We start from the raw sequence: 16,118 nt of genomic DNA, 5'->3' as shown, positions 1-16,118 counted from the left end.
GGCATGGAGCAGGCTCAGGCGTGGCTGTGACATGGCATGGAGCAGGCTGAAGCGTTGCAGGGACATGGCATGGAGCAGGCTGAGGCATTGCTGTGACATGGCATGGAGCAGGCTGAGGCATTGCTGTGCCATGGCATGGAGCAGACACAGGATCCGGGGCAATAGATGGTGCTAGCTCAGCAACCATGACGAGGAACTCGGGCTTGGTGGCCATGACGTGGGACTCGGGCTTGGCGGCCATGACGTGGGACTCGGGCTTGGTGGCCATGACGTGGGACGCGGGCTTGGCATCCGCCTCCCCCACAGTGAACGTAGAACAAATGATCTGCAGGGCAAGGTCGATATACTGAGCCAGATTGAGGGGACTGCAACCACCAGGCATCAGGGAAGAGATTGGCTCATTCAGTCCCACCCGGAAAATGTCCTTGAGGGCGACTTCATTAAAATCGACCCTGCTGGCCAGAGCACAAATGTCCTCTACATATTCCTCCAGGGGACGATTCCCTTGACGTAAATGAAGAAGCTGAACTGCTGGGTTCATTTTGCGGTCAGGTATTCTGTAACGTTGGCTGTCAACAAGGTAAACAAAGAGACGATGATGTGTGATGAACCCAGGTGCAGTTTTATTTACAAACTTGATATCCAAAAAACCATAAGTCCAAACGTGAACAAAACAAAAACATGAACTTGACTAAACTTGACTTGAACAAAACATAAACATGAACTTGACTTGACATAACATGACTTGACTGTGAACTTGGCATAAAAAAAAAACACGACGTTACACAAACGATACCAATGGACAATGGCAAACATGAGGCTTAAATACATGGACAAGGGAGAAACATGACAATGATAACCAATGACATGACAGAACTGATAACAAGGTAACTAGACAATAAACCAATGAAAACAAGACACATGAACATGGAGGGAAACATGAAATCACATGACCAGGGGTCCACATGATCACATGACAAGGAAACAAGAACAAACATGGCATGGAACAAAACACATACAACCCTTCACCTGAATAAATCATTTCTAGACAGAAGGAACTTTGTCAGCATTCAACAGTTCTAGCATGTTTTGTTACAGACTCTGATTGGCCCGTAGGATATAGACTTGTAATAAATAAAAATGGACACAGGGGTCTCAGGGGCACTTTTTTATGACCGTGGTGTGCATAAAATGATCCGTTATACTCTGTAGCAGTAATAGGACAAACAATGATTTATTGTTTTCTTTATTTGATTTGGGGTGAAATATGGGTATGTTCGTGACAAGTTTTGTGAGATTCATCCAATAACAGACACTAAGAGAACTGAGTAAAACAGATGTCCTGCAGTATTCCTGAGGACGTTATTTTCTTACAAGTGAATACAGTGAATTTGTCATGTATGTTTGCCTAATATTTATCATTTTTGCAGATGTTAAAGGAATGTTCCGAGTTCAATACAAGTTAAGCTCAACCAACAGCATGTGTGCCAGTGCCATAATGTTTATTACCACAGAAAACTATTTTAACTTGTCCCTCCTTTATTTAAAAAAAATAGCAAAAAATTTGTTAACGGTAAGGCACTTCGATGGAAGTGAATGGGGCCAGTCCTTAAACATTAAAATACACACAATTTAATAAGTATAGTCACTAGATGTAAACATTATACATGTTAACATAATTTTGCAGTAGTGTGATAAAATCACTAACTAACCTTATGCATGTAGTTGTTATATCCAGTATTACAACTTTGATGTGATGACGATGTAACGCCTGTTAAGCCTATAATCTGGTAAACGCTGTAAATCCCTAGTTTTATCTCATTAAATTCATGTTAACATTTCAATACTTTTATAACGGTGTGTATTTTAATGTTTATGGACTGACTCCATTCACTTCAATTGTAAATGCCTTAAGCCCCGTTCACACCACCAGCGACATAATTGGTGGACTGCACAACTGGCCATAGCTTCTGACCACTGATAAGTTAAAACTAAGATATCATTCTAATTTGACAAGGAATCAGTTCTCTTGCCTGTAAAACAGAACATTCGGCAAGGGAGTGTTTTATATAACCCGCAGCAGTGCTAGTTACATCATATCATTAACAAGACGAATGATCTATCAAAATATGAATCAAACTCACTCAGAATGATGACACTGTTTCTAACACTGGTTTCTGCACATCATTGTTTTATTATATCCATGCATGAGGTTACAGACAAATGATATTGAATGGTAAAATCTCTCACAACATAATAACATCTCCTCTGTCTTGCCTGCACTCGACACCCATGTTGCTCAAAACAAACAGAGGAATTTTTATAATGCCACACAGTTACAGTGTTTACAGCTTTTAAGAAAATGAATCCATGAATGGCTTACTTATAGTGGTCTTTGCATAGTAAGCTGGAATACAAGAAAGTATTTTGTGACGAGGAGGAGGACATGGCCGAACCGTGACGATGGATGCCTAGCGCTGAGTTGCCGGGAGAGTGGGAGAGAGATAAGGAGGAGCCTGGGACGCCAGTTCGAGAGTTCGAGAGAGAGACACATGGAGCTGTTTTTGTGTGTGCGCACCTGTTTTGTTATGCTGAAAAGCAGTTTTATTTTTGTGTTATTAAAGTCTTTTTGATTGTTCACTCCGGTTCCTGCTTCCCTCCTTAGTTGGGGAGGCAGAGGTCTGCCACATATGTTAACACCAAAAAAGTTTCATACTTCAGCTTTAAAATACTTTCTCCTGTCCCAACTTTCCAAACCTGTGACTAAGTGGTGTTTTCAAAACATTACTCTGTTTATTTGAACATCACAACCAGCCAGACATGGTAACTTTGGCTCAACCAATGGCACAAGTTTGGGATGGGACTAGGAGTGGGTAAAAATATAGATTTTCCAATGCATTGTGATCTTCATTTGAACGATATCGATTCTTATATCCCAAAATATAAGTTAGAAGGTCCCCTGTATAATTAACAGCATTAGCTGGGAATGAATTTATTTCATATGCAAGCAAAAGGGAAATTGTAACTAAAATATACCCATATGAATCAATATCGAATCTAATCAAAATTGGAATTTAATCGAACAAAGAGCTTGTGAATCCGAATCGAATCGGGAAATCTATATCAATACCCAGCCCTAGGTGGGAGTATATTTTTGGTAGAGATATGTCAGATGGGGGAGTGAAAAGAGTCATTTGGTGGTGTAGACATTACACTCTTCGCCTTTTTAAAGGCTTGCTCACCTTTTTGGGGAACCACAGAATGACTGTCTGTGGTATTTTTAGAGTTGAGTTTGCCCTCTAATAGACTTGCGGTTATTACCTTTTGAAAGTTCAAGAAGTCTGTATGAATCATTAACCAGAGGTAACGCTCAGAAAGTGTCCGAATGATTTACATGACTTAACCTCAATGTTAATACCTAGACCAGAATCTGTTGTTTTGACTCATCAGGGTCTGGGGGTCACATTTCAACCCGTCTCCTTATGAGATGTGATGACATATCGTTAAAGACTGAGATTGCTTGTTGTCTGTATCTAAATGTCACCAACCACTATTAAGCTATCTTCTTTTGGCTTTAACGCCTGCTTGAACTTTAGCTCTATCTGAAGTTCTTGCTTTATGAATGTCCTCATATGACCCATCTAATTGGATTAAGGTCAGCGCTTCTGTTTAGAACAGGGCAATATGGTTCATTAATTATCAATGCCCATATTTTTCAGCCTTTTGCCGATTTTTGCTGATTTATATTTTTATATATATGTATTTGCTTTCACATTGCTTAAAAGGTTGTTTATTTTTCCAATCAAAGGAAACATAATTTCTACCAAACAGCACAATGAGTGTGTTAACATGCTCACCAATATGCTGATTTCAACCAAAAATCAGTTTATTCAAAAAATCCAAAAATGCCATTAAAATACGTTTACATGAGATTTGAAATCATGTTCAAGTTTATTGTCATTCCAGCCATATACAAGTATACAGTAGAACTAAATGTTGTTTCACCAGGTCTGTAGTGCAATTTCTCAAAAAGTGACAATAAACAAACTTTAATACACTGTGAACAATACACTTAAACAATCACATAATAATAAGTATCAAACAGTGGGGGTCGGGAAATGGGGAAACATATAGCGTACAATATAATACTATAATAATAGTACAAAGTGACATATCAAAAGTGACAGGTGATTATGGTTGCAGCGGGTTATTCTCCGCTTTAGACATCAAAACATAATCTGGCATGCACACAACTTGTGTGCACATTGGATAAACTGGTAAGATCGCCAGTGATGGTGTTAATATGCAACGCAGGATCGGGGGTAATGGGCGAAAATCTATGTGTGCCATATTATTATGAACTTACCCTGATAAAGAAAAAAAAAATGGTTAAGGTGTTTACATGACCACGCACATGTCAGCTTATTAAGCGCGATTGGTATAAGACTGTGCATGTAATCCTGCTCAATGTTACATTTAAAACTAATGATAAAAATGTTGCCTGAAGTAAGCACAAAGTAAAATAAAATGATGCATAGTGATAAACATAATATATATATATATATATATATATATATATATATATATATATATATATATATATATATATATATATATATATTTTATTAAAATATTTTAAAGAAAATTGGGTAACACTTTACAAAAATTTTAACATTAATAAATTAGTTGTTAACATTAGTAAACTCATTAGGTACTTGTAGGAACTTACAAAGAACAATGCATTTTTTGAACAGCATTTATTAATCTTGGTTAATGTTAGTTCATAAAAATACAATTGTTATTCTTTAGAGGCACGAAGGCATGCCGGGTCGGGCCAGATCTCAGGGCAAACATAAGGTGTTTGTTAGTTATGGATAGCAGGTGGACGAGCTGTCATCGACAGGTGCCTGCAAGCAGAGTTAGGCCAGGTGATGGAATGCAGTGTGATGATAAACCAGGCCTGTGATAGGAGACTTGGGCAAGGCTTAGGACAGAGCTCTGAGACTGGCTTAGGTTAGGAAGAGATTTTGGTTTATCAGTTAAGTATTATGAAAGGACACAGTGGTCTTATTGGGTCTGGATGGAGATAAGATAGAAAGGAACGTGTTTCAGGGTTTGCATGTAAGACTGTAAAATTTTATGCTGAGACTCTAAGACTCTAAACAGGTTGTATCTGGAAGCTTTTTAGCAAGATACACAAGATACAATGGGGTCAAAAAGTCTTGAGGCAACTAGTGTGGTCTGAGGTTTTGGCATTCTTTTCTGATATCATACATAATTTTATTATTAATAATAGCATTGATTAATATATGTAATGTCTTTTAGTCACTTTATTCAGTTTTGCATCTTTTATTAATATTATTATTATTTTTCCCCTAACATTTTCATCAATTTTATTGTTAAATTTTGTATCTTTTTGATTTATTTTTATATTCTCACCTGTGAAGCACTTTGAGCTGCATTTCATGTATGAAAGGTGCAATACAAATAAAATGTATTATTATATATTTTAGATTTTTTAAGTATTTGGTATGTCCGCCTTTTTCTTTAATATCCACATTCACTCAAACTGGCATGAACACCACAAGTTTGTGCAACACCTGATCATCCATGTTATCCAGCATTATTTGAGAATGTTCCAAAGAGCATCTTGTGTGCTTCAATGGAAGCAAAGAAATCTGATATTTGCATTTCAAAGTTAACATGCTTAAAGGGATAGTTCACCCAAAAATGACAATTATCTCAAAATCATTTACTGACCATCCCATGTCAGATGTGTATGGCTTTCTTTCTTCTGTTGAACACAAATGAGGGTTTTTAGAAGAATATCTCAGCTCTGTTGGTCCTCACAATGCAAGTGAATGGTGATCAGACCTTTGAAGCTCCAAATATCACATAAAGGAAACATAAAATTAATCCATATGACTCCAGTGGTTAAATCCATATCTTCAGAAGTGATATGATAGGGTGGGTGTGAAATGGATCTAAATTTAAGTCCTTTTTTACTCTAAATCTCCACATTCACTTTCACATCTGAAAGCCACATGTGGTGCCTGTTTAGTTTCACTTTCACATCTGAAAGTGAAACCGGAGATTTAGAGTAAAAAAAGGACTTAAATTTTGACCTGTTTCTCACCCACACTTATCATTTCACTTTTGAAGATATGGCTTTAACCACTGGATTCATATGGATTACTTTTATGCTTCATATATGTGGTTTTTGGAGCTACAAAGGTCTGATCACCATTCACTTGCATTGTAAAGACGTACATAGCTGAGATATTCTTCTAAATATCTTTGTTTGTGTCCAGCAGAAGAAATAAAGTCATACACATCTGGGATAACATGAGGATGAGTAAGTAATGAGAGAATTTAAATTTTTGGGTGATCTATCCATTTAATACCACATATTTGCTTACATTTGATTGGTGACCTAAATAGTGCATAATCTTAAATTGTTACTTTTGACATTTTTTTTTAAAGTTTATTTCCAGGTTTAAATAAGATTTTGAATCTCAAATTTTAAGTGTAGTCTCAGACTTTTAGACCCCACTCGATATGATTTGCCATATGGACATTAAAATGTATTATCTAATATTATAAAAACAGCATGTCCATGTTTGTACAACTTATCCAGAATCCAGAGATAAACAAATACTACATTTTGAGATATCAGTGAGCTGGGGTTTGCAATTTCACCCTTATCGTTTTCTCTGTTTATAGCTGTTGTTCTATCTTTTGTGTTTGGAGTTCGTTTAGAGATGCTGAGACACTGAGTGAGAAAAAGCAAGAGATTTTCAGTGTTTCAGTGCTTTACAGGTCCAGATCCACAGCTGCAATAACAACTTTCAGTTTGAAGTTGAATCTGTCAGAGGGTGAGGGGAGACAAAGGGACCCAAATGCAGAGGGAAACAGTCAACGAGTTTATTAACAACAAAGATTGTAAACAAGGACAGGTGCACCCGGCACCGGCTGCAGTGATGAGCAGAGTCAAAAGCTATAGCCACTCAGCGGGCTAAGGAATGAGCGTGTTAGTATGATGAGTGCGTGCATTGTGGAAGTCAGGAGCAATTCGAAGAGAGCCCATTGAAGCTGTTGTTGTGCGAAGCAAAGCCCAGGCGAGTTTCTCCCCTGACATGCAGGTAGAGACTGAGGAATCCTCCTCCAAGGGAACTGGGCGACAATACAGGCGAAGGCGAACAGGAAGGTAACCACACCTCTAGAGACAGTCAACCAACAGACACACAAGCAATCTCCAACTAAACGAGAGAGCACAGTTAACACTTGACAGCAAACAATAAATTGGCAAAGAAAGAGGGAAAACACAAGGAATAAGTAGGGAGTGCAATCAGTGAGAAGTAGGTGGAATGGGTGAGTAAATCATTGCCATGATTATCACCTCCCCGGGAACGATCAGCGTTCCCATGGAAACGCTGATAATGTGTGCCGGCTCCACCTGTGAGACACGAGGGAGAGAGAAAAATAAACAAGCCCGCACAAATGCCGGAACCGTGACAGAATCAAACAGCAAAACATTCTGTTCATATTGTGAAAGACTGACCATTTTACCCTTAAAAGAATAACACAGAACACTCTACTTTTGCCTGATAATGTTTAGGCACAAAAGATGGGATGATAACTATCTTTTGTGCCTTTGAGTCCATTTAAGTTTTTATTTTTTATTTTTATTTTTTGTGGTCATCTATTTGCTAGTTTGTCCTAAACACTGACCAAATTCACTTTTAGCACATTTATGCATTTCAGCAGTATTTCCAGTCTTCAACATTTGCAGTCTTTCCCTTCCCAGTAAAATGGACCAAAAATATAGATAACCCCTGCCGCACCATACAGATTTTTGTCCAATCAAATGCTTTCTAGAAAGACAATGTCCCTCCCCCAGCAGTGAACCAGCAGCAAATCATGATTCATGGCTGTGATAAACTAAAGGCTATTGGCTATTTAAAAATAAACATGTCCAATATTTTTTTTGTATTTTATTTCAAGATGTCCCGCCCAAACTTCCTCTTTCAATTGTAGATACATCAGCACAGAAAAAAAAAATAAAATAATGCTTTGTCAAACCAGATGGGTCTTTAACTAGTTGTTTTGTTTTCTGATGGTGCTTAGCATTTCAAAAGTTGCCACCACAATGCTAGGGTGTTTTGGATGGTTGCTAGAATATTTTGGGGTGTTTGCCAGGATGTTGCTTATTGGCCCAAGTCAAAAGAGCCTCAAATTTCTAAGATATTATGATCCTTAGATATGGTTTGGGTCCCTTCTTCAACATAAATACATTTTTGTCCATTTTATCTTCCACCAGGCGAAATCGTAATTTCGATCACTTAGGAAAAAAATAGCACACCCATACTAAACATGATACAAGATTTGAGGTATCATTCATGTCTGTAGCACCAGTAGTGAAGGACGAGTTACACTAAGAAGTTTAATACCTAGGTTTATGGATTTTTTTGAAATCCCTAAGTATGAGCAATAGGAATATTGATGCTTGGACAAGGATGCCTGTTAAACTGTAAACTCTTTTAGTAATGTTAGTTAGGGCTCAGTACCTCTTTCATAAACTTGTCAAGGTCATTGCTAAACCTGACACTGACATCGGGAAACCTGACTTGGTCCGTCTGCATTAAGACAGGCAATTAAATGAAGCGAGCAAATTTAACACAAATGCCAGATGCTTCGAAAGAACGCATATATATATTCAGCTGTCAAAACAAATGGTAAGAGCTGATGGATTCCAGACCATGTCAAATTCCTCACTTTCATCTGAATCAAATTTTGTAAAGACATGGTTGAACTCTGGGAATTCATAAATAGTTGTCCTTAAAATGACACCCAGATTGGGTTGGCTTTATTTATTTACCACATTTGTCCTCAAAAGAGTGAGATTTGGTGAGAAATAAACAAGTTTGGAGGTTCTGAATCAAAATAACATATTATTGATGCATACTGTAGTACATATAGTTTTAATCACATCACTAAAAAAAAAATATATATATCTTTGCAGCTTGTTCAATTTACTTAATTTAAATAATCTGATGCAACACAATTCCTGAACATTTTGCCACAACTTAATTTCATTGCATGCAATCCACTTGCATAAAATAAATATTTTTTGTTGGCCAAACTATGTGTACGTTTGCTGTCCGTTTCCGATCATGCAATGCTGCATGACTAAAAATTGTGAATTAATGTTTTAATATTTACTATTTTTGTGGTATTTTTACTGGTGGTGTTGTGTTTGTTGCTCCTTTGAGTTATGTTTAATTAAGTATTTGCTTAGAGTTCATCTGCTTTGGTTGTTGAGTGTCACAGTCTGTAAAAATGCAATCTCTTGTGTCACCTATATATGAGCAGTGTTTAGACACTTTATATTAGGTGGCCTTAACTACTATGTACTAACATTAAATACATACAATAATATGTATTTACTGTGTAACTACATGTTGTTCTGCAAAATTTCCACATTTGCGGTTAGGTTTAGGAGTAAGGATAGGGTTAGGGGTTAGAGTTAGGTTTTGGGGTAAGGGTTGGGTTAGGGGTAAAGTTAACAGTGTAGCTACAAATGTAATTAAATGCAAGTACTGTAAATGTAGTTACAATGCAACAACATGTATGTACATAATAAGTACATTTTATCAAATGGTTAAGTACATAGTAGTTATGGCCACCTAATATAAAGTGGGTCACAGTGTTCCCCTAGGATTTTTTTGAGCAGCGATGCTGTTGTGCGTGCATCTACAAGCCTGCAACGCCGAACCCGTATTAACACACGTCAGTGAATAGCTTGAAACAGGGATGTCAAACTCAATTTCAGCCTGTGCCACATCAGGGTATATTTGTGCCCTTAAAGGACCAGTTGAAAATGTGGCACCAGCACCTGCTTTGGTTGCACCCATGCAATTACCAATAATATTACATATTATGTGCATTGAAACGCACATTTGACAGTAGAGCATTGATTTTGAGGTTGGGATGCAGATGAAAATTATGATATTAACAGTAACATCTGTTGAAAAAATGAACACCTCATTTTTATTGGGCTAAATTGAAATATTCTGACTATTTGTGACTAGTTGGGTCTTTACAGATTTTTTTCATCAGGCTCCTACTGATAAAACTACAGTTATCTCTTGAAATTTCTGAAGGCAAACAAAACAACTGACATTTTCCTACAATCAGAGAGCATTACAAGAGAACACATTTTATACAAATGCAAAACTGATGGCTTGGTCCAAAATAGTTATGAAAATGTACCATAGTTCTTACATAGTGTCCATAGTTTTAATAACCATAGGCAAAACAATGCATGGCTTCTCACAACCGTGGTTAGTAACTATGGTTTCCATATAAAGATCTATGGCATTAAAAAGCAGTCTAAATACATTAAGAAACTTTTTCTGCCACAACTACCATAGTGAATACAGTTAGTGTTACTACAGTGAATCCATGGTACATTTTTGTAAGTGCTGCGATTTGAGAATTGAAAAGCCTTCTAATTTATGTTTTCTCCTGTTTACTTTTCAGTGCCATTTAGAATGTGGTGGCTGTTTGTTTTAAAGTAGTTACATCACCGAACCATAAAAGTTTCGCAACAGACAATACTGTGCCGCATTCAAATGGGTTTCGCGATCCCCGCCGCACATCTCACTGGTTCACAAGCACATTTAAAATAGTCTGTTCGGTTGAGACCAGTTTGCGAATTACCGCACCTGCTCTACGCTCGCGCTGCTCTATCCATTGAGCCCTGTTGATAAATAGTTTGTGTACCGCTGTTATTCTGATTTTGAAACAAGCAAAATGTGCTCCTAAACATATGGTTAAGATGACAGTGGAAGTCTTATTAACATTCACGAGGAAAGTGCTAACTGATTGGTCAGTGAAGCCTTGTGTTCCCCTGTCATCCTATGTTTCTGAAATGAGCTCGCGGGCTACATGAAATGAAGTGAGTTTGGCACGAGTGTTATGTAGTGACGTCACTGTGAGTAAGTGCGTATATTTGTGTGTGAATGTGGTGGGGTCCTTTTCGCAGCTCACAGCTGACTGGGGCTGGCAAGCGTTATGTTTGCGTCAAGAATATTAAATGTGAAAACTCAACAGTGGCACTCGTAATTCGGCAGCGGTGCTGGCCACTGCTGCATATAAGGGGAAACACTGTGTGAGACAATGTGGTCATGGCACTGTGCACTTACAGTAACAAATGACTGGTCGAAAGCTAAGAACTGTAACAGTTACGTTGTCTTTTGACACATTTTAAATGGTGGATATGAAAAAAGAGAAAAGTTCATTCAACAAGACTAGATGAAAAACATTCAAGCTAATTATTTTTGGTTGAAATAATGTAATTTATTTGTGTGAAAATTTTTACCTCAATTTTCAAGTTCATTCAACTTTCTTTTTTCCTTTTTTTGTAAACAGTACACTTATGTTCTTTATTGAACATATAGCCATACAATCATGGGATGTGTCCAAAACCTGCAAAATGCTGTCTTCACAGACATCAAAACACTCCCGAATGATTTTTTGGATAACTTGGTTTTTGATGCCTTCATAGATGTATCCTTGGCTTCCTTTGTGAATGAATTCATAAATGTCAATTTCTACAGAGAAATAAGCATTGCAGCCATTGAATATTTGCATTGGGATCTTTAGACAGCTCACTTAAATTTGTTTTACAGCATTAGACATTATGGTCTGAAATTCATTTACTTGGGAGGTGCCTTCATGCAACGTCATATGTCAGTTTAGTCATTGATAGACTGGGCAGCAAGCCTTTGTTTTCATACACAGTCAGAGAGAAACTGGAAGGAGACTTCCTGTTTGCTCATAACACTAATTCCTCATATCTAATTTTGTCCCAGTACAGTTCGTGCAAGTGATTATGGTCCACCATTCTGTTTGTGAAGAACAGAACTCATTTGTTTCTAGAGGATTTTGGTTGTGGCAGTGGACTGGCAGCAATCCTATTGTACTGGATCTTCGACAAATCAAATCATCTTTAAACATAAATGACTTCTCAATCCTGATTATGAAACTGTGAAAAACTGTTGAAATTAGATTAACACTGGTTTTGTTCTTGATTCTTTTTATTTAAATATGAACCAATGGCCAGAGACAATGTTATGTTTTTTTTTTTTTTTTTTTTTACATATTTTGTTAGGCCACTAATGTATATAATTTGAGAAAAATTCATGATTATTTATTAAAGAAAAAGTACTCAATTGTTCCAACCCTTTATTATTTTCTTTCTTCTGTAAAAGACAAAAGGTGATATTAGGCAGAATTATCTCAGCTTCTGTTTTCATTACAAGAAAAGTGGAGGTTATTTATACTTTCTAAGCACAATGAAAGTATGTTAAAAGTAGTCATACGATCCATGTGCTTTATTTCAGGTCTTCTGAAGCCATATGATAGCACTGTGTGAGGAACAGACTGAAATGAAAGATTTATTATTCTGTTATTCACTAATAATCTCCCCCTCCACCAGAGCTCTCAAATCTCATTTGTGGTTTTGTCAATTCAAAAGGGCATCTTGTTGTAGCATCATGTCAGCTTTGTCATCACTGACACCACACGCCATCAGTTCTTGTGTGTCATATGACTTTGAACAACATAACTGCAAATGAGATTTGAGAGCTACAGCAAAGGGGAAGATTATCAGTGAATAACAATTACATTTTCTTTATTCTTCTCATACAAAACTATTGTATGACTTTAGAAGACCCGGAATATAGCAAAAGAAGTCATTTGGAATACTTTTGTCATACTTCAATGGTGTTTATTTGTCCTTTTTGGAGTCTTGCAGTATAAATCAACATCCACTTTCAATATATGGAAAAGAGCAGCTCAGACATTCTGCCCAACATCTCTATTTGTGTATCATAGTAGAAAGAATTGGGTTGGAACGACATGCTGATGAATAAATGATGACATAATTTTCATTATGCATTTTTTGCTGGAGTATGTCTTTAAAGTCAAAGAATTTGACCTAACATCTGTGTCTTCTCTTTGTTTTGCAGGTATCATCCTCCTGTGTACCTGTTGCCAACTATGAACTGGTAAGAACGTCTATGGTTGCTTTGAGAACCCCCCTTTTTAATCGTTTCCTAGAACAGTCATCACTAAGAGTGTGCTCTGTTAATCAGATTAATAATAAAGAGATTTTTGCCTATTTTGGAGGCCAGAAAGTATCATCCCACAACCATTAATATTTATAAGAAGGAAATAAAAGCATGAGCTCTTCAGTTCAGAGTTCTCTCAAGACCTAAATAAGCCAGGGGGGAATAGTGAAGAATGAGCGATAGCGTACCAAACATTCCTTTTTTGGTTTGAATTGTGTCTCCTCTGTCTTATATGTACGCTCACCCTTGCAATGCAAGCCAGAATCCCTCATTATTCTGCTGACACTATTAAAAAGTCTCTTGTTGTACATAGAGTCCTCGAAATGGAGCACATATTGGGGAAATTTTGGCTTTCACCAGTTTGGTTTATTCTCCTCCTCTCTCCATCCACCCCTTTTCTAGTTAAAGTTTAAATGAAAGCAGGCACAGTATGCACCACTGCTGTCTGACATAATACCCCACAGACACCAACAACAGACACCTGCAATTCGATGGCTCATTTAAAGCTGAAGTGTTTCATTTCTTCACAATTAGCATGAACAGGGGGAATGTTAAAAATAAACACTGGCTTCAAACAGATTCCAGAAAATTCCCACCATCTTTCATTGGTTGTTCAAACAGTTATTTCTGCCCCAAACTCACACCATTGGTCGAGACATTAGATATGTTTCCATCCAAGTTGCGAAATCGGAATTCAGAATATTGCAAAAAATAGCATGAATAAAGCAGTGTTTCCATCCCATGTGTTTAACCCTTGTGCGTTAATAAATAAAAGTTACTCAGAGGTCCTTAGAGGACAAAAATGTCCGCGCCAAAAAACTGCCATAATAATATTATATATTAATATTATTTTCCACTTTCACTGACTTAGATTTTTAACCAATATGAGTCCTGATCATAACTACCAAATATTTATTCATTTTCAGGATTTTAACCCTTTAAATGCTAGTTTGTTTACATAATGCCACTGTTGTTTTTTACACTCTCTCACACACAAATTTCTCAATACACACTTACAAAACACACTCTGACATCCATACCAACTCACCCACACAATTTTAGCTGCATCATTTATTCATTTGGCCTGCAGTGCTCTATAATACAGCAAACAGAAAATAGGAAAAAAGCATGTATTTGCTCCATAGGCTAAACATGAGAAAAATGCTGCCATCTGGTGGAAAATATTACAAATTAAAATTTTGAAGCCAGGGCTCCGGAATGGAAGCATAATATCATAGAATTCATGATTTTATGCTTTAATGGCACTGAGATCAAATATTGCAGTTTTAATGGGTTTCAGTGGGGATATTTTTGTCCTGAAGGTCCTGAGTGTATCTATTTTGTGTACACAGTGTATTATAGATGTATTATAGGAACTGAGGTTGAAATATCAAAATTCCCCCAAAAATACACACCTTTGGCAAAATTTATGCCGTTGGCATTAGCACAGCCAAAATGATCGAAAAAACCAAAATGAAAAAGACAAAAATATCCTGAAGGTCGTACAAGAGTTAAGAGAACAACATAACTTCTGAGGAAACAGTTTCAAAATAGAAATAAAAATAGATGTTGAAGCCACTGTGGCTTTTTATTTTTTTATTAAATGTAATAAATAACTTGCAGTTTAGAGTTCAAAATGTTTGCCAACATTCGGCAACAGATGCCTTATGTCTGGGAGCGAAAGCTTGACAGACAGTTCTGGAAGGTAATCATAGCCAATAATTTTGAAGACAGGATATGGCTCTGAGCTTTGCGAAGATATTAGGTGTGTTCGACTTCATGCAGCGTTGCGCAGACCGATTCGGCGCTGGACCTGAAGCAGTGCATGTTGGTTCGAAAATTTGTCTGACTTTAGACGGCACTACCTTCTGCCATCAAAGTACCGCTGGATTTATTAGAGACCAGCTGCCTAGCTCAGCCGGCGCAGTTGCTTCAAAGCGGCTGCACAAGCCCTGATCACGACACAGCTTTTTTGCGACTGGCCAGACTCACCAATGACAGTGGTGACACGTGTTTCATGGGCTTAGTTTGCAGTTTCATACTACACATACTACTCTTACTACTTCTGCTATGTCAGTCTATGGCAGGAATAGTAAGAGTAGTATGATAGTATGCCATAACCAAGATGTTTATTCTGACATCTGTTCCACTTAACTTTCACAAATCTGTGTTCTTTCTAATAAGAGTACATCATGTTTATATCACGTTATATTATGTTTGTCATAGTAATATCATGTTTATTTATTTAAAAACTATTCAAAATCATTAAAAATACTGACTCATTTATCGGTATTAAAATAATATAGGCTGCCCAATTGGACTTTCTTCTTGTACACACAGCAGGCACTGTATTAAGCAGCACTTAACCTTTTCGAATTACAAAACATTACATTGCCAAAATACCAAATCCGGGTATTTCATGTGCAGTGGTGGGTAATTTTGCTCATCTGACTGACACTGTGTCCTTTGACATTTGACAAGAAATTCTGTTCGACACAAAGATGCACCCTTGAAGAGACCCACTTGATTATATTTCGGAAGAAAAGACTAAATAAAAGCCGTCGATGCAGATGTCTGATTTGCTGTTTGTTGAGATGTCCAGAGGCGCTTATTTGAACTCAACACGCACATTTAAAAGAGTTTTCACACTTTCTTCTCTGTGTCAGGCATCTGAAAACAGTTTGCAAGTCTTTTGTCTTAAAAGTGAATGCTGCAAATGATCTCAGACCATTTTAGGAGGTTCTCTATGTTTAGCTTGCTTTATTTGTACAGAGCAGTTTTCCTTTTGCATGCATTGTGAACGCACAGTATCTACAGGATCACTTTATTTTGACTGCCCAATTCCAAATATTTGTGGCTGTATATGTTACCACATGCCATGCAACAACAGCTGAATTGACATGTGTGTTGTCATAATTCAGTACAGCCTTAGAAATGGTGCTTGAACAAGAACTTTCTATTTTATGTTTGTCTACTCAATGT

At 37.1% G+C, this 16,118-nt stretch overlaps 1 protein-coding gene across 6 annotated transcripts in view; it reads left to right on the top strand.

Moving 5' to 3' along the window:
* Positions 1 to 16,118, top strand: part of LOC127447620 (tensin-1-like) — a 363,293-nt gene that overhangs the window by 224,991 nt on the left and 122,184 nt on the right. For all 6 annotated transcript variants that reach the window (XM_051709554.1, XM_051709553.1, XM_051709551.1 and 3 more), the window contains one exon: positions 13,035 to 13,073. In XM_051709554.1, coding sequence (XP_051565514.1) covers positions 13,035 to 13,073 — 39 coding nt within the window. The remainder of the gene's footprint in view (positions 1 to 13,034; positions 13,074 to 16,118) is intronic.

This window comes from Myxocyprinus asiaticus, chromosome 10, assembly GCF_019703515.2.
Source record: "Myxocyprinus asiaticus isolate MX2 ecotype Aquarium Trade chromosome 10, UBuf_Myxa_2, whole genome shotgun sequence".
NCBI classification, from domain to species: Eukaryota; Metazoa; Chordata; class Actinopteri; order Cypriniformes; family Catostomidae; genus Myxocyprinus; species Myxocyprinus asiaticus.
This window is presented reverse-complemented; position numbering and strand designations above follow the sequence as displayed.